The following is a 24,310-nucleotide window of genomic DNA, read 5'->3' as shown; positions in this document are numbered from 1 at the left end:
CTCGGCAATCTCTACGGGGTCTCGGAGGACTGCCCCGGTATCTAGAGTGATAGATGTCACCCACCGGTTTGATCTCTCCCACTGGTCGAGCCAAGCAAGCAGTTTTCCTGTTTTATCGCCAATATCATACACTCGGTCTTGTGTCGCCTTAATTTTATTTCTGGCCTCCTCCGTCACCCAATCTTTATAGTCTTGTTCTTTGATTTTTATTGTACGTTGCAGGCTATCATCCTACTATCTTAAGTTCGAGGTCAGCCGTGTTTGGATGGGGTTTGGGGCCTTGGATCGTAAGCGGTCCAGACACTCGCATCCCGTCATATTAAAATCGCCTCCCATACAGAGGCGTCCCATTAGGAGTTCCAGCATCAGGGCCCCCAAGTCTGCCAAAGTCGAGTTTTCACAGTCGGAGGGACGTATATCGAAAATATATTTATCACCTCTCCTGCTCAGGTCCCCACGAGTGCTGCATACTTCCCCAGTATATCAGACCAAGTATTTTCAATTATCAGGGGGAAATTCTTCTTTAGAAGAATCCCCATGCCCCTGGATCCTGATGTGTACCCTACATGCATTTTCATTTCATAACCCCATTGGTTGAGAGTGATACAGCTGTTTTCAATAAGGTGGGTTTCTTGCAGCAATACCACATCTGGGGAGGGTCTTTTTATATGTTGCAGTACTATACACCATTTGATCTTATTACCTAACCCATTCACATTCCAGGTCATTAACTTAAGGTCCATCGGAAATTACCCTGTCATGCAGCCGCTAGTTTTTGTGCTATTTGAGTCCTGCTTTGTACCTTTACCAGATATGTACCCTAATGAGTCCTTGCCAAAGTGTTAGTGTGAACTGCTATGTTTGGGTCCTGTTTATAGATGTCCCCTGCTCTTCTTGTTAAACCTGAAAAGATCCATAGCAAACATGCTAAAACATATTGAAAACTCCCCCTTCCTACCCTCCCCAGATCCACCCCCCACCCTGCATCCCTGACGAAGCCCCAATTGACCGCCCCCCCAACTTAGGAGAGTGCCGGTCGACCCATCCCAACTTAACAAACATAGGGAACGTGTGCCTGCCTTCCCACTCCCCCCCCCTCTTGTCCCTGAGCTATGTCCCTCCGTACAGAAGGTGGATTGTATGCAATCAGAGAGTAGTACTTGTCCCTAGTTTCGGGCCCATGGGCCTTTAAGTCTTCTCGTCTTTGTGCCACTATTTTAAGAGCGGAGAAGGTTGGGCCACGGTATTTGTGAACTGTTCGGTCATGCAATGGGCACGGGACTTCCCACCCCATTCTCCCAGCGTTTAGCCAGAAGATCGCTTTCCAGCCAGTTCATGCCTCTCAACCCAGTTGTGTGCCCTCTGTTGGGTGGGCTCCTGGCACCTTTGCTGTTCCACTAAACCTCTGACATTGGGCCTTCGCCCCAGAGCTCTCCACTGTCCTCCATCCGTCAAGCCATTCCCACTCTACCTCTGGTGTTGTAAAGAACCATTCTTACCTTCTGCTTTCACCCTTGGCTGGGAAGAGCATAGAATACTTCCCTCATTTGTCTCTGAGTGCTTTCTTTACTGCTATGAAACTACATCTCATTCCCTGAGTCTTAAGGGTAAAGTCCGGAAAGAAAGTGACCTGTGTGTCTTCGAATAGAACTGGTGGGGCAGTGCCGGGATTTTGAAGTATCACATCCCAGTCTCTATAGTTAAAGAGACGCCCCTTGATGGGCCTGTGTGGTGCTCCTGGCTTGGGCCGCCCACCCAGTACTTGAAGGCCCTCTCCACGGAAATTAATTTTGATAGACCCTTTTATTGGAGATGCTGCTGAATAAGATTTTCAACAAATAGATTGGTCACCTGTCCCTCTGCAAATTCTGGGATCCCAAGAATTCTGACGTTGCTGCGCCGTGACCGTCCTTCTTGATCTTCCAGTTTGGCCTCTAGACTGGAGTTAAGTGCTTTAATTTCCTTCATTTGGGCCTTGCGTACTGAAGTATCCTGTAGTAAGGTATTAGGGGTGTTTTCGACTTCTTGCACTCTTGCAACCATATTGCGGAAGTCTACTCGAATCAGCGACACTTCCGTTGAGACAGAATCTAGCTAGTGCTCCAAGGCTGTGTGCACCCCTTGGATTGCAGCCACGATGTCCCAGAGGGAGAGAGGATCGCCATTGGAGACTGACATGGAGTCAGGGGGAGGAAACTCCTGAAGGTTCTGCTGAGCCTCCGTGCCTTCCGGGAGAGCAAATCTGTCCAGTTACGTCTGGTGACTAGCCTTCATATTCCCCCCCCTGTCATTTTGGGAGTGCCGCCTCCGATCAGTGTGGGATTTGAGTCTGTGTGAAGACAGAGGAAACATCTGCTGCCAGCCAGGATTCACCTAGGTAATCCCTGCGGCCTGTCAGGTCGTCCCTCAGCGCTCCAGTTCTGTCCTCCACTTCCCACAGGGTATTATGATCACTCTTTGTTTCCTGCTTTCCTCCTCTGGTTGGTAGCTTCTTGGTCTATTAATGCTACAGCATCTCAGTCTCTGGCCCGCCTCAATGAGTCAGCTCTATTTCTCCCGGGGACAAACCCTGTGTCCCAAGTTAACTTCAGCCCAGGCCTGCTTTGGGTCACCATTGAGCCCTTTATTTCCTCCCCGGCCTACATTTCGCCCAACTGGCGTCTTTTCCTGTAGCCAGTCTCTTGCTGTCCAGTCGTGCACAGGGTGTGGTGGTCACCCGAGTGTCGGATCGGCAGTCAGTTCGGCAGAGGATCATTGAGCTCACTCTGAGGTTCCTGCCCAGCTGTCCTCGCTGCCTCTTTCCGTTCACGCCTCCTTTCATCTGTTGCTGTCTTAGGAGACCGTTGTTACTCTGAAAATTGATGCCAGGTCATCAGTGGGAAGACCGGCCGCACTACCGTAGTTCACCCGGGCAGTCCAGAAACTGCCTGTTAATGTCCCTGCAGCTGCTCTCACTTTTCCGTGATCCCTTTTTGCCTTCTGCAGTGAGTTTTATTTATTTATTTATTTTTATTTAAACGCTTATATAGCGCAGGACTCGACGCCCGAAGGGGTATCTCCGTGCTTGGTTCACCCTATGTGCTAAGGACCGCGCTCTCATGGGTACGCAAACAATCATGCTGTCTGAAACAAAAACGTCTTCAGAGCTTTCCTGAGGGCAAGATAGTTAGTGTTTTGTCTCAGATTAGAGGAAGTTTGTTCCAGAGACTGGGGCTCAGGAACGAAAGCGCTCGGCCTCCCAGTCGCGCCTTTCTGATTGGCGGAACCTGTAGCAGAGATTGATTACTGGAGCGGAGGGTACGTCCAGGTTTATAAGGGGTGAACTTTTCAGCCAGGTACTGAGGGCCTGAGCCAAAAATGCTTTTATGGATGACACAGCAGGTTTTAAACTTAACCCGTTGGCGAATGGGCAACCAATGAAGTTTCTCCAAGAGGTGGCAGGATGAAGTTCTGGGCGGGGCATTAAGAACCAACCTTGCCGCGGTGTTTTGAGCCACTTGTAGCCTGCTCAGTAGATTGTCATTAGCAGATAAAAGAAGACCGTTACAATAATCCAAACGGCTAACTACAAGGGCTTGGATACGGGTCTTTCTGAAGATGTCTGGCAGAAAAGGGAACACGCGTCTCAGGAGTTCGATTACCCGAAAGCAGGACCCAGTCACCTGATTCACGTGTTCCTTAAACAATAGTCCTTGGTCCAGCCGCACGCCTAGGTTTTTCACTGTCTGTTTGGGACTGGGGACAGGCCCCAGGTCCAGTGGCCACCAATCTGGCGACCACAGAAGAGGAGCTTCCCCAAATAGCATGACCTCGATTTTTCCTACATTACATTGCAGGAAATTGGAGGCCATCCAGCAGGACACCGCTCTCATACCTTCAGCAAAAGAGTGTTTAATTGCAGGAGCGAGGGTCTGGAAGGGAAATAAAAGCTGAGTGTCGTCAGCATACGACACCGGAGTAAGTCCATGCGCTCTCACAAGATCAGCTACGGGGGCCACATACACATTAAATATTGTAGGGCTGAGGCACGAGCCTTGTGGGACCCCCTTAGTGAGCTCCGTAGATGTAGAACGAAAGGAGCCCAGGCTGACACTTTGTGAGCGGCCTGAAAGAAAACTCTCTAGCCAGGACAGAGCCAAACCTCCTACCCCCACCTCCTGCAGACGACTGAGAAGTATATCATGTGATATCGTGTCGAAGGCTGCGGACAAATCCAACAGCACCAGAATCATAGAGCCCCCTTTATCCTGTGACATCCTGATGGTATCAGTCACAGAGAGGAGCGCTGATTCTGTGCTGTAGTTAGATCTGAAACCCGACTGGGAATGATCTAAACCTCCCGACGCCTCGATGAAATTCGACAAATGGGTGTTAACATGCTTCTCAGTCATCTTGCTCAAATACGGCAGAAGGGAAATGGGGCGGAGGTTGGGCAGGTCTGTCCATGGCAGGGCAGAGTTCTTACGAATAGGATTTACTAAAGCTTTCTTCCATTCTTGTGGTACCCGGCCCTCCCCCAGAGAAAGGTTCATCAGCGTCTGAATCATAGGGCAAAGTAAGTTGCCTAAAGAGGCAACCATTTTAGCAGGCAAAAGATCAAGAGGGGACCCTGTTTTAATTTGGCCCATCAATGAATAGATGTCACTCTGACTGACCGCCGGAAAGGCGGTAAATATGCCAGTAACATGTATGGGAGAGAAAGGATGGGTGATGAAAGAACTACCCTTAGGGTTTGTAGCCTTTACAATTTTGTCATAAATCAACTCTATTTTGTTTTTTTAAAAAAGAGAGATGTCATTGCACAAGGATTGAGAGGAATCATCAGGACTTTCATAGGCCATAGGTTTAATAAAAGTCTGCAAGACGTGATATAGGGGCATATTACCAAGCAATAGCGATAATTGTCGCTATTGCTTGGTTAGAGACAAAAATTTACCGCTGAGCTGCGGCGATTTTTATCGCAGATAAACCTTGGTATTACCAAGGTTTATCGCAAATGCGATAAAAATCGGCCGCAATTCATGAATATCGCTGAAAAGTCCGCGATATTCATGCGTTACCGACCTAATGCTCTTAGCCATGTTATCCACCTCCCATTGGATAACATGGCTAAGAACTGCTCAGGGCAGGTGTTAGCTTTTGGAGATATTCGCGCTTAGCGCGAATATCCCCAAAAGTTGGTAATAGGAGATAGCGATGTTAGCGACTGTTTTCAGTCGCTAACATCTTGGCACGCCCACTTTGCATGTCATTAGTGATAAATATCACTGACATGCAAAGTGGGGCCCAAGATGGTCGCTATCTCCTACTAGCTGTCGCCAAATGGTGTTAGCGACAGCTAGGTAATAGGGAGATAATTTTATCTCCGCTTTCTTGGCTATAGTGCCTTGGAGGAGTTGCCAGCTTCCGTCAACTGAGAATGGCCAGCCTAATATTTTTGTGATATAGAGACAGGGCGTCAGAGTGATTTTTCCTACTTTCCTCAGAGTGTGTTTTCCTCCAATTTTTTTCCAGTTTCCTGCAGCCCTGCTTCTCCAATCTAAGTTGTTCAGTGTACCATGCCTCCTGACGGGATACAGGACGCTGTATGAACAGTTTCATGGGGGCTAGTGAGTCAACCGCAGCTAAAAGAGCAGAATTGAACTTAGATAGAGCGGACTCCACATTGTCAGATGCTAAGAGGAAGGGTTCCACCAATACTTTAGTTCATCCAATGTCACTTTGTGCCACTGTCTACGTTAAAAAGAAGGAAGGGAAAGCCGTTTGTTAGGTTTATCCAAACCAAGAAGTGAAAATTCAATTATTCAGATTTCTAGCAGACCCGGGGGGATTTGGAGGGTTGAGTCGCAGAGCCTCTTTAGGCAGTGGCCATCTTTGCTCATTGGCAAGCCATGCGCCTCGGTAATAATAATTTTTAATGTATACTGAATTAATTATTAACTGTTATTATTAACAGCACCACTTTGTAGCAGACTATCACAAGCGCTGGTGTTTTTTGTTTTGTTATTATTAAACAATTTTGGATTACTATTTGTAATGTGAGAAATTACCTAATAACAACAAAAAGAAAAATATCTATGCAGCATATCATAAATGAATACACTGTAAACAGGATCCTGTACTGTTTTCTGAATGACTAAGACATGAAAGCAAACATATTTTTTTATATAGAGGAGAAGGTAAGTTTCATTTGATTTTACCTTTTCCTTTTCTAGTGCAATTTATGAAAGACAGATTGTGTTTAATCACATGCTTTGCTAAGTGAAAAAGTCAACCATATGCTTTTAGTTTTTTTTTATTAAGAAACTAAAGACTGATGTTGAGGCAATACTTGGATTTAGATTTTGCTGAATTTTATTTCTTTCTTAATCCTTCAAGCTTTCCATAGCCGGCATCCATTGCGTGGACCTGGAGTGTGGTCAGTGATGGACATTGCTTCCAGTGCTCCCATAGTCAAGCCCTTGATAGCAGCAATCCGACCATGCCCCTGACCCTTCATGATGACTTGAACATGACACACAGCCTTACCAGGGGCTTTTGAAGCTGCAGAGATACCAGTGGTTTGTGCTGCAATGGCTGTGTTCTCTGCATTCTTGAAGCCCTCTGTGTCACAGAAGGGACGGGGAAGTGGCTCATTTTCAGGGGACATGACCTGAATGTGCGTATTGTTTTATGTTGCTTTGATATGAGCTATTGGGATTTATTTGTACTTCTTTCCTCCTATCTTAAGCTGCTGTTTTCTAGTGGCATTGGTGGGAAGAGATGGAACTCCCTTGAGCTTTGGGATTCTGTGACTTCAGTAGTCCTACTACCATTCTCTGTAGATCCATGCAGCTTTTGTACACCTGTGTGCACACCTCGGTACAAAGCAACATTTAGAGCCCATATGGTGTTGGTGGGAACTGTCTGTAGTTAGCAGCATTGAAGGACTTCGTAACTTACAAATTATGTGTAGTATTCATGAGATGCTTCTACTGCTTTGCTGGGAAGCCTCCAAGACCAACAGGTGCCGGAGTTGGAACTTGGAAACATCCTCTATGCCAGAATCAGCAAGCAACTCACCAGAAAACTACATACAATTCACATCATGGCAGCCAGACTCACCCTCAGCCTCTCCATGCTGCACTCTAATCATGCTGCACCTCATGGAGTAAGACTGGCTCCTTATACACAATCATGTACAGTTCAAACTCCTTACAGACACCTTCAGAGCACCACACAACATTGGCCTTCCCATTTTACCTGTTGCATCTCCTATAACACCTTCTAGAAATGTACTATTCGCACACACCCAAGGCATATGCAGAAGCAGAAAAGAGGTCGGACCTTCCCCAACCTCGATCCTAAAGCGTGGAATATCTAACCACAAGACATTAGAAACTCCTCTCTCCTAGAGTTTCACAAGAAGTTAAAGACCTGGCGCTTCGAATAGCCCCCATCTGCCCTTGGCTTGGCTAGAATCACACCTACTCAGTGCCAGCATACCCTCCTGGGTGATAGCACAATGTACAAATCAACATAACATTACATATCAAGTCTAGCACAGTAATTGTATGTGCTATTATTTCTTGCAAAAAGAACAAATGATGGACAGAAAGCTGAACAATGTCAAACACTCAGCCCCAGTACAGAGCTCCGGGCCTAAATCCATTGTCTTTTTTGCTCACCACACCATTCAAGTTTGGACCCAGTTATATGCAAATCAGTCTTGACCCTCCTCCCCATGGGAACAGTCCAGCCTGAACTGCCAGGCCAGTTCCTCCCCAGACCGGAAACAAGCATCCTATGACCGGTTTTGGGGTATGACCTCTCATTAGCCAGAATAGCTTGATTCCGGTGGCATGGTGATCACGGAGCCCATGATGGGCATTAACGTCCCACAAATGATGGACGAATGCTGAACAATGTCAAACATTCACCACCAGTACAGAGATCTCTGCCTACATACATTGTTTTTTTGCTCACCATTCCACTCCAGTTTAGGCCCAGTCTTAAGCAAATCAATCTTGACCCTGCTCTCCACGGTAGCAGTCCTGCCCAAAGTAAGCATCCTTGTACTGATAGCTTGACTCCGTGGCATGGTGAGCATGGTGAGCATGGGTACTGATAGCTTGACTCCGTGGCATGGTGAGCATGGGACCCACATCTGGGCATACTAGTCCCACTTAGGGCGACAAACTGGGGGTGGTGTGGTGAGCAGAAAAACTATGGATTTAGGCCCAAACATCTGTACTGGGGGTGAGTGTTTGACATTGTTCAGCATTCCATCCATCAGTAGTTCTATTTGCCTTTGTCACCCTAAGTGGGATGGGGATGCCCAGATGTAGGTCCATGCTTGCCATAGCTTGCATTCAGGCTATCCTGGCTGATGAGGGGCGATACCTCAAAATCGGACCTAAGATGCTGGTTTCCGGTCCAGGGAAAACCTAGTCTGACAGTTCGGGCTGGACTGTTGCCATTGGGAGCAGGGTCATGATTGATTTACATATCGCTGGGGTGGCAATGTGAGAAAATACAATGATTTATGCACTGATCTCTGTAATGGGGTGAGCGTTTGACATTGTTCAGCTTTCTGTCCATCAATTGTTCTTTCTGCATTTGTTATTTCTAGCAGCATATAATTTTTTAATTTTCATTTATTTAGTGTGGCAAATCTCCTGTTTCACAAATATAATTGTGAAGTGACAGCCAGCTCAGTGTTTTTATCGGGCACTCCATTCTGTTATAGGCACATGCTTGAGCTGCACCTATAAAAATAGATCTCCTAGTTTCTAATGGTAAAATCTGCAAGCCCTGGACATTTTCTGCAGTTTTCCTTGTTCCAATTACACTTGAGACTCTTTTGCCAACATATTTAATGACACAAAATATAACATTATCCTTCACCTTTCAGAAATTCTCTTGGGAGGTGGAGAACCTCACCAAATCGACTGGGTACAGTTAGGCGTGTTCACTACATTTACACGTATGGCGCAATGTGGTGAACGGTTTTTAACAAAGTATTTTAGTTCCCAGGCTAGTGCCAGCATGAACACGATACTTATAGTTCGCATTGATATTCCTATTGTACAATGGCCTATTTCAAAACTCTTTGCAATAGTTTTTTTCCTGACAAAATGGAGAAAAATCTGCTAATGTCATTATTTAATGAAAAGAAACATTTACCTTCGACTGGAGAGAAAAGTTGTTCTTTATTTGGTCTGAATGCCCCATCTGTTTCATACAACGAAGAGTCACAATTGATCGTGTTCCCTGAAAATATAGAGCAGTCTTCTAATATAATGAAGTCATTTTTAGTAAACACTTTAAACTGTTCTTTTTATTTGCCTTATGTCAAATATCTACAACAGTGGCTGACGAGTCCTATGGTAGGGACTCCAATATAATTGTAAGTCACATTTAACAAGACAGCAGATCTTTGTTTTCTCTATGAAATGAATTCTGATCTGACATATTGATATCTACCACCAAGAATGCAAGAATATATGTAAAAGAAAAATATAATACTAAAAAATATTTTGGGGTTTGAAGTATCTTCTTCAGATTCCATATGTATTTCCATATGCCAAAGAACACATATATTATTGTCACCAAAACCTTACCTGTAATCACAGCTTCCAATGCAGTCTCTATTTCAGAACGTTTTGCATTCCTTGGTAGCAACACAATTTATATTCTTTTTATAAGGATTGCAAATATGGAATAAAACACCTAAAGTGAGTCCTCACTCAGGTGGAAGAGTTTTGCAGCGCATGCGTCAAACAAACTGCAAAAAACTGTCAAAATGGGTCTCTTTGTAATCCACGAGGAATGCGATATGTTACAGTAATAGAACCTGATGTTGATCCCTTTAAGATGAAAAATAGAGGGCACGAAGAGTTACCAGCCAACAAACAGAGCAACAACCCCCTAAAGTGTTTTCCTGGCTGGGTATAGAGTAAAATCTGTGTTCAGAAGAATTGTCCGTAAGGATAGTGTTACGGGCTCAATACGGTTGCTGAAGTAGAGACAACGTTTTCTGCTGGAATAGTACGATGACACCATGGCTGCCTTCCTCAACTGTGCCCATCGTTTCCGAGACCCACTACCACTGTCCACCCTCCCATCCAGAGGTGCAGCTTTTTCCATCTCATTTCCAGCTCCAGAAAATAGTCAAAGGTGGCAGGGTAGGTGTAGTGGATGAAAATCAAAACATTCCAGTTACTATGCAAGATTGGGATTTTCACATTTTCACCAATGCCCATCCACAGTTTTAATTGTGTACAGCCCTAGTTTTACTAAACAGCCAGTTCTTAAGTCCTTTCCTGAATTCCAGCAGCGAGGGTGAAGTCTGGAGGTGGAGAGGTAGGTCCTGGCCATGAGGTAGGAGAAGGAGCAGCTTGCACTGTGGCTTCGCTGTATGCAGGAGGAGTGAGCGAGGTGAAGGGAGGTGGAGCGCAGGTGTCTGGAGGGCTGGTGGAAGTTCAGGCGGTGGTTGATGTATGCTGGTCCTAGGTTTTGCAGGGCTATATATGTGTGGATCAGCATCTTGAAGTGTCATGTCTTCTGAATGGGGAGCAGTGGAGCTTCCTGAGGTGGAGGTTGATGTGGGTCCGTTTGAGGAGGTTGAGGATGAGGCTGGTCGCTGAGTTCTTTATGGTCTGTAGTCTCTTCAAGAGTAGCAAGGTGATTTATTTGTAGAGTGCGGTGCTGTAGTTCAGCTGGCTGGTGACTAGGGCTTGGGTGATGGTACTTCTGGTGTTGATCAGGAGCCATTTGAAGATCTTGTGGATAATGCGAAGAGTGAGAAAACATGCAGAGGAGACTGCGTTGAGCTGGTTTTTCATGGTGAGCTTGCTGTCTAGGATTATGCAGAGGTTGGGGGCACAGTCTGTTGGTGTGGGTGAGGGTCCTAGTTCTACAGGCCACCAGGAGTCATTCTAAAGGGAGTTGTTGTTCCCGAACATCAGTTCTTCCATTTTATCTGTGTTCATTTTCAGGAAGTTGCCTTTCATCAAACCTGTGATGTTTGTCATACCTCTATGGAAGCTTGCTCTCGTGGCGGAGGCATCTTCTGATTGCGAGAGCATGTGCTGGGTATTGTCAGCATTGGGAATGACTTTGAATCCATGGTTTATGATGATATCAGCTAGGGGAGTCAAGTAGGTGTTGAACAAGGCCGGGCTGAGGGATGAGCTTTGTGGGACATAGCAGATGAAGCTCTGGTGTCTGGAGGTGTATGGAGTAAGGCAGATTTTCTAGGTTCATTCGGGAAGGAAGGAGGCGATCCCTCTGAATTATAATGTGGTGGAGTCTCTTGATAAGGGTGTGGTTGCACATAATGTCGAATACTGCTGAGAGATGGAGGAGGATCAGGGCCACCGTTTCCCCTGAGTCAAGGAGGGCTGTGAAGTCATCCGTAGCGAAGATAAGGGCGGTTTCGGTGCTGTTGTTGGAGCAGAATCCAGACTGGGAGATGTCCAGAAGGAGGGTGTTCTCCAAGTGTTTCATGAGTTGGCAGCTGATGGGTTTTTCAAGAACCTTGGCAGGGAAAGGGAGCAAAGGACGGAAGTTCTTGAGTTTGCTGAGGTTGCAGACGGTTCCTTGAGAAAGGGTTAGACTTAAGCATGTTTAAATTCATCATGAAAGGTAGCTGTACCCATGGATGCGTTGAGGATGGAGGTGAGCTTGTTGCTGATCCAACTTGCTTCCATAGGCTAAAGATGTGGTGGGGACATGGGTCTGTTGGTGCTCCTGAGTTGACAGAGTTCATGATGTCGGTGGTGCTTTGAGTGGTGAGCTGGTTCCAGGTGATTAGTAGGTGGTCGGGGTTTACCTTTATGGGAGTGATGAGGTTGTGGATGTCGATGGTGATGGTGATAAGTTGGGGCTCGAAGTTTTTGAAGATCTAAGGGATCTCGTCGTGAAAGAAGTCCACCACGGTGTCGCAGGGTTCCTGGGAAGGTATGATTATGTTTTCGGAGGCGGATGATTTGGAGAATTCTCTGACAATGTTGAATGGTTCTTTACTGTAGGTGGCACTGGCCTAGATGCAGTTGGCGAGCACATTCCTTTTTGTCTTTTTCAGGAGTTGGTGGTATTCGTTGAGCGTACTTTTGAAAGATGTTCAGTCTGTGGTGGCCTTGCTGATAAGCCACCTTCTCTCAATTTCTTTGCAGCTGGACTTTGAAGTTATTAGTTCAGTAGTGTATCAGCTGGCCGGTTTGGAAGGTCTCTTTTTTTTGATAGAGATGACTGTCGGCACAATCGGTGATCCAGACGGAGAAGCTCTGTTCTAGGTTAGTTGAGGTGTCCGGGTGGGAAGAGCTCAGGGCGTCAGTTCACTGGCTTTCTGTTACCTTTTTCCAGCTATAAGAGGTGCTGGACAGTTTGGTGGTAATGACGGGTGGACCTGTGATTGTACATTGGATGATAGAATGGTCTGTCAAGGTAAGCTGGACATAATGATGGGGTTATGGGTGTGTCCAGCGATGTGGGGTCGGTGACTAGTTGAGTGAGGCTAAGGGCTTTAATGCTTTTAATGAGGTTGTCGGTGTTTGTATCTTCAGGGTCATTGAGGTGCAAATTGAGGTCTCTGAGGAAGATATAGTGCTTGGAGCCGATGGTGTGCGTGGCAATGAAGTCAAGGATTGTGTTGCAGAAGCTGGGGCAAGGTCCTGGGGTCTGTAGACGAGTGTGCCTTTGACTGTGGTTGGTGTGCAGTTGGAAGTTAAGATTTTCCATGATCCAGATGGAGTCGTCTGTGGTAGTGGTACGGTAGATGGTTTCCTTGTGGATGATGGCGATCCCACATCCGTGTTTGTTGAAGCACCCAGCGCCAGATGTCCTGGCCCGCACAAGCGCCACAACACCCGACGCCGCTACAACGCCAACTTTCTGAACGCCGCCCGATCATCCACCTGCTTCCAGGCCACCCGAAGCTCACCCACGGACCCTTCTCCTGCCAAAGCTGCAGCTTCACCAGCCGCCGAACACCCCCATGTATGACCCCGGATGCAACCATCTCAGATGCATACTACTCAACACTCGCTCCGTCCACAAGCACGCCACTGAACCCTCGTTTACAGACCCCCCGGACCCTGGCCCCATTTCAGCGACTCCATCACAGACATCGTCAGCAAGCACGCTCTTGCTTCCACAGACTACATCCTCCTGGGAGACCTGAACTTCCACCTTGAGAATGCCAACGACAGCAACTCCACCGTCGCGCTCGAAAACCTTGCCAACTTCGGACTCAAACAACTCGTCACGACTCCGACTCACTCCACCGAACACACGCTCGACCTCATCTTTTCCGCCAGCAACCAAGTCACCTTCAGCCACACCACCGAACTCCACTGGACCGACCACCGCTGAATCCACTTCACCTTCAAGAAACCCACCACGCACCACCACCCGCAACGGACCCTGCACCACAGCTGGAACACGGCCACCGAAAACCAGCTCATCACCACCTTCACCCGAAACCCACCAACCGACACCACTGACACAGCCGCCTGCAACTTCAGGCAATGGATCGACGACTGTGCCAACAGTCGCGCCCCAATCAAGAAACCCTCAAACAGATGCTCCCACAGAAAGGCCAGCTGGTTCACCACAGACCTCCAGGAATCCAAGCGGATTTGCCGAAGACTCGAGAAAAATGGCACCACAAACAGACAGGACAACCACGTAGCTCCTCAAGAACGCCAGTCGCAAGCACCACCAACTCATCCAAGCAACCAAATGGACCTCCTTCAAGGAACGCATCAATAACAACGTGCACAACAGCAAAGAGCTCTTCAAAATCGTGAAGGAACTCTCCAACCCCAACTTCCATCGACATCCCGCCGTCGCAAGACCTATGTGACTCCCTAGCCGCCTTCTTTCACCGCAGGATCGCAAACACCCACAACAACTTCAACACCCACTTCCCAACAGCCACCAACACAGCAGACTCACCACCACCAAGCCACAACAACCTCCTGCTCTACTGGACCCACGTCAACGACAACGACACCATCAAAACCATAAACACTATCCACTCCAGCTCACCATCCGACCCCTGCCGCCACCACATCTTCAACAAAGTAAACCGCATCATCGCACCCTAACTCCGGAAGATCATCAACAGCTCCTTCGAGACCGCCACCTTCCCGGAAAGCTGGAAGCACGCCGAGATCAACACCCTACTTAAGAAACCCACAGTGGGCCCAATGGACACCGAAGAACATTCGGCCCATCTTCCTGCTACCGTTCCTGGCGAAAGTCATTCAGAAGATTGTCAACAGGCAACTGACCCACTTCCTCCAGGACAACAACATCCTGAACCCATCCCAATTTGGATTCTGCAGCAACCCCAGCACAGAAACCGGCTTCATCGTTGCCACCGACGAAATCAGGGCCATGCTGGACAATGGGGAAACCGCAGCCCTCATCCTTCTGGACCTCTCGGCTGCCTTCAACACCGTCTGCCACCACACCCTACGTACACGCCTACACGAAGCAGGGATCCGCGACAAAGCTCTGGACTGGATCACCTCCTTTCTCACTGACAGAACCCAGAGGGTCCGCCTCCCTCCCTTCCGATTTCAAGCCATGATCACCTGCGGCATACCCCAAGGATCATCTCTCAGCCCAACCCTTTTCAATGTCTACATGGCACCACTCACCAACATCATCCGATAACACAACCTCAACATCATCTCTTATGCCAACGACACCCAACTGATCCTCTTACTCACCAAGGCCACCGCCAAAACCAACCGCCTCGAAGGAATGAAGACCGTCGCCGAATGGATGAAGAACAGTCGCCTGAAACTAAACTCAGAAAAGACAGAGGTCCTCATCCTCGGCTCCAGCCCCTCTGCCTGGGACGACTCTTGGTGGCCGGTCGCACTGGGAGCCGCACCGACACCCACCGACCACGCACGCAACCTGGGGTTCATCCTGGACTCATCGCTCTCAATGACCCAGCAAGTCAACGCCGTCTGCTCCTCCTGCTTCAACACCCTCCGCATGCTTCGCAAGATCTATAGATTGATCCCCACCGGAACCAGAAGGACGGTCACCCAGGCCCTCGTCCACAGCAGGCTGGACTACGGCAACGCCCTCTATGCAGGAACCACGGCCAAACTACAGAAAAGACTACAGCGCATGCAGAACGCCTCTGCACGCCTGATCCTCGACATACCCCACCACACCCACATCACAGCCCACTTGAGAGACCTGCTCTGGCTCCAGTCAACAAGACGATCACCTTCAAGCTCCTCACCCATGCTCACAAAGAACTACACAACGCCGGACCAGCATACCTCAACAAACTAACCGCCAGCTTTGCTCCACTGACCTCGCCTCGCTACCGTTCCACGCATCCACAGGACGACCACCGGCAGCAGATCGTTCTCCAACCTCGCTACCAAGACATGGAACACCCTTCCCACCCACTCGCGACAGACGCTGGACCTGCTGACCTTCAGGGGCGCCTCAAGACCTGGCTATTTGAGCCCCCCTCCGTGGTGCCTTGAGACCCTCACGGGTGATTAGTGCGCTCTACAAATTATTGATTGTTTTACTGATGTGTTATCTTGTAGCCATTGGGTGTAGCTGGACGATGTTGGGCGCTGATATGGGTTGAATGCGGGGTGAGCCAGGTCTTGGTGAGGAAGATTATGTTGGGGTGAGGGATGAGATGGTGTCACGGATCTTGGTGGTGTGTTTGCAGAGAGATTGCACATTAAGCAGGAGGCAGTGGAGATGTTCTGGGATGCTAGCGGTAGCCGTACGAGCCGGTGCTCCAGTGTTGCAGGTGAAGAAACAGTGAAAGGTCCTAACATAGATCGAGGTGAGGTGTGACAGCAGTGATTATCGCGGGGTCTAGGGTCAAGGGCTTGGGGCTTGGTCACGGTGTAGCTTTGGGTGGCGGGAGAGTCAGTTCCTGGTGCAGAACAGGCACAGATGGGGGCAAAAGAGCTTGTCCTTGACATGCCCGTTGCATGCAGCTGTGCTGCGGCCTCTATTAAGTAGGTCCTGGAAGGAGGGAAGGAGGGAGGGACGATGGGAGGCAGGAGGGAAGGATCAGGTGAAACTGTGGGAAAAAAACTGCTTCATTGGCAGAAAATGAAGAAAACAACAGGTAAACACCGTTAAGCAAAAGATAACAACGTTTAAAAAGAGGAGCCTATGAAATTAAATGTTACGGCTATACAGAAGGGGAAACAGTGATGAAGGCTGGATACAATTTTAAGGCAGGCTAAAGATACAAAGTAGAAGCCGAGAGGGGCTAAGCGGAAAACAACTATTCTTAGCCATATCACTGTACACAGTACAATGAGGAAAACAGGCAACAGGAGCGATACACAACAGAGGGGGAGATAGCACGAGGACAAGCTTAATGGGTCGTGCTGAGGCCTCCATTAATTAGGTCCTGGGAGAAGGGTGGGCCCAGGGAGGCGGGAAGCTGGAGGGAAGGATCGTGGAAAATGGCGGGGAAAGAATGCACAGCAGCGAGGGTGCGGCTGCAAACTGGGGTATTACATATCAAAAAGAAACAGCAGTATTAACAGAAAATGCAGAAAACAGGTGAACACTGTTAAGCAAAAGTTAACAAAGTTTAAAGAGAGGAGACTATGAAATGCAGTGTTACGGCTATAAGGAAGGGGAAGCAGTGATAAAGGGTGGTTACAATGTTACGGGTGATGATACAATGAAGCAGCTATTTCTCACAAACCCTGAAGTAAAATACAATAATAATTTGAATTCTTTCATAATCTGCAGTTCCATGAGAGACTGCCACCTTGGTCCCATCAGAACCTCAAGGAATCAGGGGAACTGCTTGGTCAACAAGAGCCACATTTAATGATTGCTTAGAGAAGGTTAGATTAAACCAGAATGGCACACAAATGAAACCAGGGTAACTGCTCCAGGTATATCCTTTTACAGAAGACAGACAAAGGCAATGTCACCTCAAAGACCTGAAATTCGAGAACAGGTTAATCTGAATTCAGTACTTAATGATGGTAGTTGTGTCAGAGAGGATTCTCTACTTCCAATGTGGTGAAAAGAGGTCTCTGTTCACTGAAAACTCTTGGTTCCTCAACTGCAGAGTATACCAAGGGCACTGTCAGTTACAGTTCTAACCTATAGGACTGAGGTCTGCTCCTGAAGTCTTCACAAAGTGCCTGGCAACCTTAGGCTCATCTTCACATCCACATATTTTCCTACCTAAATGACTGGTTCATAAATGCGGCATCGCTGGCACATCTCCAGGAGGCAAAGTGAAAGTGCACGCATTCATTTGTGGCTTTAGTTCCTACTGACCCCCTCAAAGGAGATACGCTTTTTTCGGTGTTTATCTGTACTGCAGGTGCTGAAGAGTACAGCCAGCATAACACAGGGTTCAGGCTTTAATTTAGAGGCCTGCTTGATTAAAAGTGTCTACTGTAGTGACAGCCACACATTTCATGGATCTGTCTGGGCCTCCTGTTGTTCTGCGCCATCACGGTACCAATGTGGAGGCTCAGGATAAAGGTCCTGCAAGAGGAGCTCCTCCTACACTGCATGCAAGTGGTAGAATTAGATTCAGACGACTTTCAGCCCTGAGCTGGTGAACTTGTCATCAGCATTTGATGGCTTGCATGCAATTCTGTCCTCCACAACCAATGGCCATGTAGATCACAGATGTCTTCATCAAATGTTGGAAAGCACATAACAACATTTGGCTGTGGTAATGTTTTCTGAACACAAAAGAAAGTGCACTTCAACATTTTGGAACTGCAAGTGAGAAAGTATTTCAGGTCATTACATTTCAAAAATTTCCCCTGTATTTGGCACAACAATTTCAGCTATCAATGTCAATCTGGGTATGATGCTGCTGAGGCTGACTTTGAGGGGGACGCCATTGAAAACGTAGATGTCTTTGATGCTGCAATCAGTGTTGACAAACGCACCAGTCTAAATGTTAGATATAACAAAGACACTATCAGTGAGTATTTCAGCTCTTGTGAAGCCAAAGCCACGCTACTCATCCAGTTTAATGGCTTCAACAACCATGACACCGAGGGCAACATTGAGGGCTGCATAACTTTGACCACAGTATGAGACTACTCCTCAAAACTGGACAAGTACTTTGGGTGAGTAATAGGTGATTTCTGAGGACAGTCACAGCTAAAGGGCTCCCTCCTGCCGAGAAATCTCATCATGTCTCCCCAGGTGGTGCTTGGGATCTCGCATTCAAAAAATGGAACAGTTTTGAAAACCTCTGTAAATCTGAGACAAAATCAGAAAAATTAAGGAAACAGCCTACATTAGTGTGTCACCCTTTGCTTTCTTTCTTTTTGTAAAAAAGGCCTTGCATACATCATTCTGTAATATCACAAAATAGAGATGTTCTTTGAAGAAACACTGGACAAAAGCCATAAATAAAGATTTGTTCTTTATGATGCATTACTTAAAGCAAAACTGCATTCTGTCTAGTACAGGAAGAACCAGAGAAACCCCAGAGGCAGATCTGTAGCCAATTGGATCCCTCTGTGTAGGCTGGTATAGGAAAAGAAGAGGAGCTCTTGAATTTCTGCCGTGCACTACCATAAATGGCACTAAACAGTCTAAATAAAGGGAGATGCTAGAAGATGGGGTCGTGACAGTGCCCTGTTCTGTGACTCCACCTCTTACCTGCATCCTGCAGAAAGATGTCATGTGAACCTTGAAGGAACAGGTTTGTGGATCCAGCGTTCTTGTGGCGTCCTGTTTCTTCAAAGAATATGTTTTTGTTGTGAGGCGCTCGTGCCGGGCTGGACTGTATCCAGTCCCCAGGTAGGTAGGGCAGTGGGCTGGGCTTGCTGGCGTGAACCAGATCAAGTTTTAGCTTTAAGCTGTATTCAACTCTTTTGTGCAGGGCAGCACCCTCTCAACAATTTCGATTTCAGTCTGTCTTCAAAGAAACAGGATCAGCCAATCACGAGTTCATATATCTGTATCATTGTCTGCCCTGAACGTGGAGATCAGTGAATTATTACACAGAATGGAAAAATCCTGAAAAAGCATGTCTTCTGAAATGTTTGACTCATTTTGATAATTTGGCAAAGGGTGAGCTGAATTGAACTCCTTTCTGAAAGTTCATCTCCAGTTAGCTAGCTAGATGGGACATAATTCTGTAATTTATGAAAACTTTTTCTTATCTGATGCAGTAAATCACAAAGCAGAAGCAGCATCAAAGAAGGATTTACCTCATCTGAACCATATCAACAGAGTTACCGTCTATGTTATCTATACATCATAGTCTCTCAAAAACTTTCATGATATAGCTTAGCTTTTGCTAGTCAAAGGGGTATCGATTGTGTTTATCTGTTTGTTTGGCATGGAAATGCGGGCGAAGTTCCTTATCTGATGTGACTTGCAATATCTTGAAAGCCACTGCTTTAGCTGCCATTAATTTTATCCAAAGACTGGAAAACAGAAGGTGTTTGGTAGACATGACAGCCTTAGGGTGGTCTTTACCCACACTTTTTGCCTTACTCCTCCATTATGCTGATATTGTTTTTGTTAGCCTTAGGACTCAGCACACTTGCTAAAGTGCTTGTGTTCTCTCCTTCAAATATAGTGAAATTGACTTACACCCAACTGGCACATTTAATTCAATTGTAAGTCCCTAGTTAAGTGGTACTACATGTACCCAGGGCCTGTAAATTAAATGCTACTAGTGGTATGCAGCACTTATTATGCCACCTAGTCATGGGCGGATTTTGCGGATCCACAATCCGCGGATTTTGCGGATTAATCGGCGGATTTGCGGATCCGCGGATTTGCCCTGCTGAATGAGTCACTGCATTTGAGCTTCAACTAGTTTCAGCGACCATGTGTGTGTTACTATGCAATCGCCCCAAGGGGCGCAGGGTTCCCTTGGGTGAGCTGTCCATCATAGTGGGTCAATGGCGGGAAGACGGTGCACACTGCGAGTGTGTGGGGGGGGCTTCCAAGCCCAAAGTCAGGCGCCCCGAGGGGTGCAGGGGTCCCTTCAGCTCCTGGCCACAGGAACAGCACGAGGATTGCGCTCGTGAAAGTCAAGGATGCAAAGGCCTCTATCACAGCTGATTTTCGACGGTAGATTTGGGAAGAAGGCACACCTGCCTCGACGACGCTCACGATTGTTTTTGGGCTGATGAATGAGTCACTGAAGTCACAGGAAGGGAATGTTGTAAATATTTTATGATGGCGCCGGCAAGCTGCCAGCGCCATCCTAAAATAGTTACTAAATTAGCTTCAACAGGAAGCTCTAATAGATAAAATAAAGCAGGTGCTCGAGCACCTGCTTTATTTTATCTATTAGAGCTTCCTGTTGAAGCTAACTTAGTAACTATTTTAGGATGGCGCTGGCAGCTTGCCCGCGCCATCGTAAAATAGTTACAACAAGCCAGCCAGGCTTTAACTTTTGCCCCCGGAATCCGCCACTCGCGGATTTGCGAATTCGCTGTAAATTCGCACTTAAGTTGCCTTTAGACAAGTCTTGAGCCTGTCATTGCAGCCTGTGATGCAGTTTTATTCTGCCATTTCGACCAGGCCAAATCATCTTTTCTGCGAGGCCTAACCCTTTCTTTATTAATAAAGCCTTTTTTGGGGTTAGAATAGGGAAAAACAAAATACTCAGCTGTGACATCCTAACCAAGGACCAAATGAAGATGAACATTACAATCTCTGGAGCCCAAAGTACTCCCACCAAGGACCCCATATCTTATAGTGGTTGTGTGGGCAGCCCCAGGCTGCATACACCGGTTTCTTTATTTTGGAACAGCAGTTTATCGCCTGCTGCCTTGGGCAGCATGCAAGCTCTAGTTCCGGGCGATGTCTCTTTTGCCAAGTAATGAATCCATCCCCAAAAGATATCTCTCAGAGTGCCCCCTCCAAGTCCTCCAGGAGGCCTTGGAGTCCGATGCTCAGCAAACATTCAATGGGCCTTCCCAGCACCCATGACAAGACCCCAAGGAGTCAGGCCAGTACTTGTGTATAATGGGGCATTACCAGATCGTATGGTAAAAGTTTGCTTTTTCTGCCCCACATCTAAGACATGAAGGGAGATTGTTTGCACTCCACAACCTAAGTGGATTCAAATATGTGGTGTGCACGACTTTTACCTGGATCATCCGTAGACAGGAGGAAATGGCCAATTTTCACAGGCCATGAATGCCTCCCCCCATTCCCCAACTTCTAGGGCATCAAACCGTGCCTCCCACCAGGAGCTGAGACCCGTGAGCAGGTCCAGAGCATTAGTGACCAGTGAGCGGTATATTTGAGGGAGTCATAAGAATCTTGCCTGCCAATTCAAGGACCCTTTCAAAGATGGGCCTATGTACCGACACAGAGTGGTGGAGCCGTAAGAATCTGAAGACCTGAGAGTGGTGTAAATGGAAGTCTGCTTACAAGTCTGAGAAGGCTAGCATATTTGAACCCTGCCATACATCACCCAGACATGAAATACTGAACAGATCCCAACTCTATAACCCTCCGAACCAGCCACTTGGCAGATGAAGGTACCCCTCCAGAGAGGTATTTGGAGCATAGCCCTACCCTCCAGCCAGTCCACTTTCTGTCCACGTGCCATACAGTACAAAATCACTTTGGTCAAGTCCGGGAGGGAGAGGGTACCGGTGATCTGTACAAGTGGTCCACCGTCACATCCCAGGACATAAGGGACATCTCTACCCAGTATGCTGGATCCTTACCACATCTAAACAACCAGTCATTCAGAACCACCAATTATGAGGACCAGTAATAGAGATGGAGGTCGACTGCCGCTAGGCCACCATCAAAGATGGACTGTACACTTACCGAACGCTATGTGGGGAAACCTGTGCACCCACAGAAAGGGGTCCACCATGGCTTTGACGAAGCGAAACCAAGCCCCGATAATGGAATGGGGAAAGTTCTGCAAAACGTAAAGGGAGAGAGGAAACACCATAATTTTAAACAGTGCAATCCTGTCCATAATATTGAAGGGGAGAGAAGAAAACTGCTCTAGATCACCACACATGCGTGTTAATAGGGACTTTAGAAAAAACGAACATACCAGACCAGCGAGAGAAGAAAAATATACATGCCAAGATAAAGAAAGCTTAGCCGGCTGAGAAGGATGGAGGTCCACCAATCATGGTTGTGCAAGGGGCCCATCAGCAGAAACAACAGGGACTTTGAGTGGGTGACAATGAGGCCAGATAGACCTCAACAGCATAACGTGCGATGCAGTGGTCCTCGACTCCCATCTTCCATTGGAACTCCCGGAGGTGTGCATCAAAGCAGACCCAGGCCGACAGGGGCTCGATTACTAAGGCAAAGATGAGCGGGGACAGCCATCTATTCCCCCTCTAGATCAGACACTCCCTTGAGGGGGAGCCCTTAACCTTTCCCTTTTAATACATGTATGACAACCCTAGGGTAGCCCCTACACAACCCATAGGGCAGGATGCAGTGTATTTGAAAAGATGGACGTATACTTTTTACTTTTATATGTCCTGGTAGTGAAAACCTCAAATTTGTTTTTCACTGTTTTGCCCTCTGTGTCCTTTTTTTCCTCTGTGCCCTGTTTTGCCTTTGCCTTTTGAGCCCCTTTGCCTTTTGCCTCTTGCGCCCTTTTGCCTTCTGTGCCCCTGCTCTTCGCCAGTTTTCCCGCCGCTGCGTCCCCTGAGGCCCAGCGCCCCTGCTCACCCATTCGTCCAGCTCCCGCCTCCCAACTGCTCCTCCCTCACAACTCCCCTTAATATGGGGGGCTGCGCCGCTGGCACGCCAATGGCACGCCAAAGGCAAGCCTGCCTGCGCCCGCCCTCGCCTGGACTGCACCCAGCGCCAGACACCCTGGTCCCCGCGACCGCCACGACGACCGACGCAACCACGACGCCAGCACCCTCCACACATTCAACTTCGGACGATCAAACACCTGCTTCGTGGCCGCCGCGAAGCGCACCTAAGGACCCTTCTCCTGGCGGAACTGCAGTTACACCAGCCTCAAAGCTGCCAAATAACCCACCGAGTCAGGACGCAACCACCTCATATGCATGCTACTTAACACCCGGTCTGTACGCAAACACGCCGTTGAACTCTAGGACCTGCTCGACACATCCTACCCAGACATCGCCTTGCTAACAGAGACCTGGTTGAACGCTTCCTCAGCCCCGACATCGCCTAGCTATCCTGGACGGCTACAAGATCACCCGCAGAGACTGTACCAACTCAGCTGGAGGAGGAATAGCCATCGTTCACGAGAACACACTCAGGATCTCGACCAGCACAGACGGTAGCCTAAGCACCGGCGAACACCTGCACTTCCAGATCCGCATCAACGCCAACACCACCCTCAGAGGAACACTCGTCTACAGACCCCCCCCATACCCTGGCCTCAGTTAAGCGACTCCAACGCCGACCTCATCAGCACGAACGCCCTCGCCTCCACAGGCTACATCCTCCTCGGAGACCTCAACTTCCATCTCGAGAACAACAATGACAGCAACTCTTCCACCCTGATCGACAACCTCGCCAACCTCAGACTCAGACAGCTTGTCACGACGCCCACCCACTACGCTGGACACACGCTAGACCCCATCTTCTCTGCAAGCAACCATATTACGACACCACTGAACTCCACTGGACCGACCACCACTGCATCCGCTTCACCTTCCAGAAACCCACCAGGCAACACCACACTCACCAGACCCCCCGCCGCAGCTGGAGAAAAGTCACTTATCACCAGCTAATCACATGCGAAGCCCGCCAACTGACCCTACCGACACCGACACTGCCGCCCGCAACCTTGGACAATGGATCTACGACTGCGCCAACACGCTCGCCCTGATCAAGAAACCCTCCAACAGACGCTCCGACAGAAAGGCCAACTGGTTCACCGCCGAACTCCAGGCCTCAAAGCAGACCTGCCAAAAGCTCAAAAACAAGTGGCGCCACGACCAGACCCCAGCCGCCTTCAACACCGTCTGCCACCACACACTACGCACACGCCTCCACGACGCAGGGATCCACGACAAGGCCCTGGAATGGGCCACCTCCTTCCTCTCCGGCAGAACCCAGAGTGTCCGCCTCCCACCATTCCGATCCCTTCAACGTCTACATGGCACCGCTCACCAACATCGTCCGCTCACACGACCTAAATCTCATCTCCTACGCCGACAACACCCAGCTGATCCGCTTCCTCACCAAGGACCCCTCCACTACCAGAATAAACCTCCACGAAGGAATGAAAACCGTTGCCGAATGGATGAAAAACAGCCGACTGAAACTGAAAATGGACAAGACGGAGGTCCTCATCCTTGGCTCCACCCCCTCCACCTGGGAC

At 48.2% G+C, this 24,310-nt stretch overlaps 1 protein-coding gene and 1 pseudogene across 2 annotated transcripts in view; both read right to left on the bottom strand.

Annotated features, from left to right (window-relative positions):
- Window positions 1-24,310, bottom strand: part of LOC147731085 (uncharacterized) — a 400,147-nt gene that overhangs the window by 78,955 nt on the left and 296,882 nt on the right. For both annotated transcript variants that reach the window (XM_086956050.1, XM_086956051.1), the window contains exon 11: window positions 9,166-9,252. In XM_086956050.1, the coding sequence (XP_086812176.1) occupies window positions 9,166-9,252 (87 nt within the window). The remainder of the gene's footprint in view (window positions 1-9,165; window positions 9,253-24,310) is intronic.
- On the bottom strand, window positions 6,338-7,119 carry LOC147731086 (small ribosomal subunit protein uS11m pseudogene; annotated as a pseudogene).

The sequence above is a fragment of the Lissotriton vulgaris genome, chromosome 2_1, assembly GCF_964263255.1.
Source record: "Lissotriton vulgaris chromosome 2_1, aLisVul1.2, whole genome shotgun sequence".
In the NCBI taxonomy this organism is placed as follows: Eukaryota; Metazoa; Chordata; class Amphibia; order Caudata; family Salamandridae; genus Lissotriton; species Lissotriton vulgaris.
Note: the sequence above shows the minus strand (reverse complement) of the source record. Positions and strands in the feature narration are given on the sequence as shown.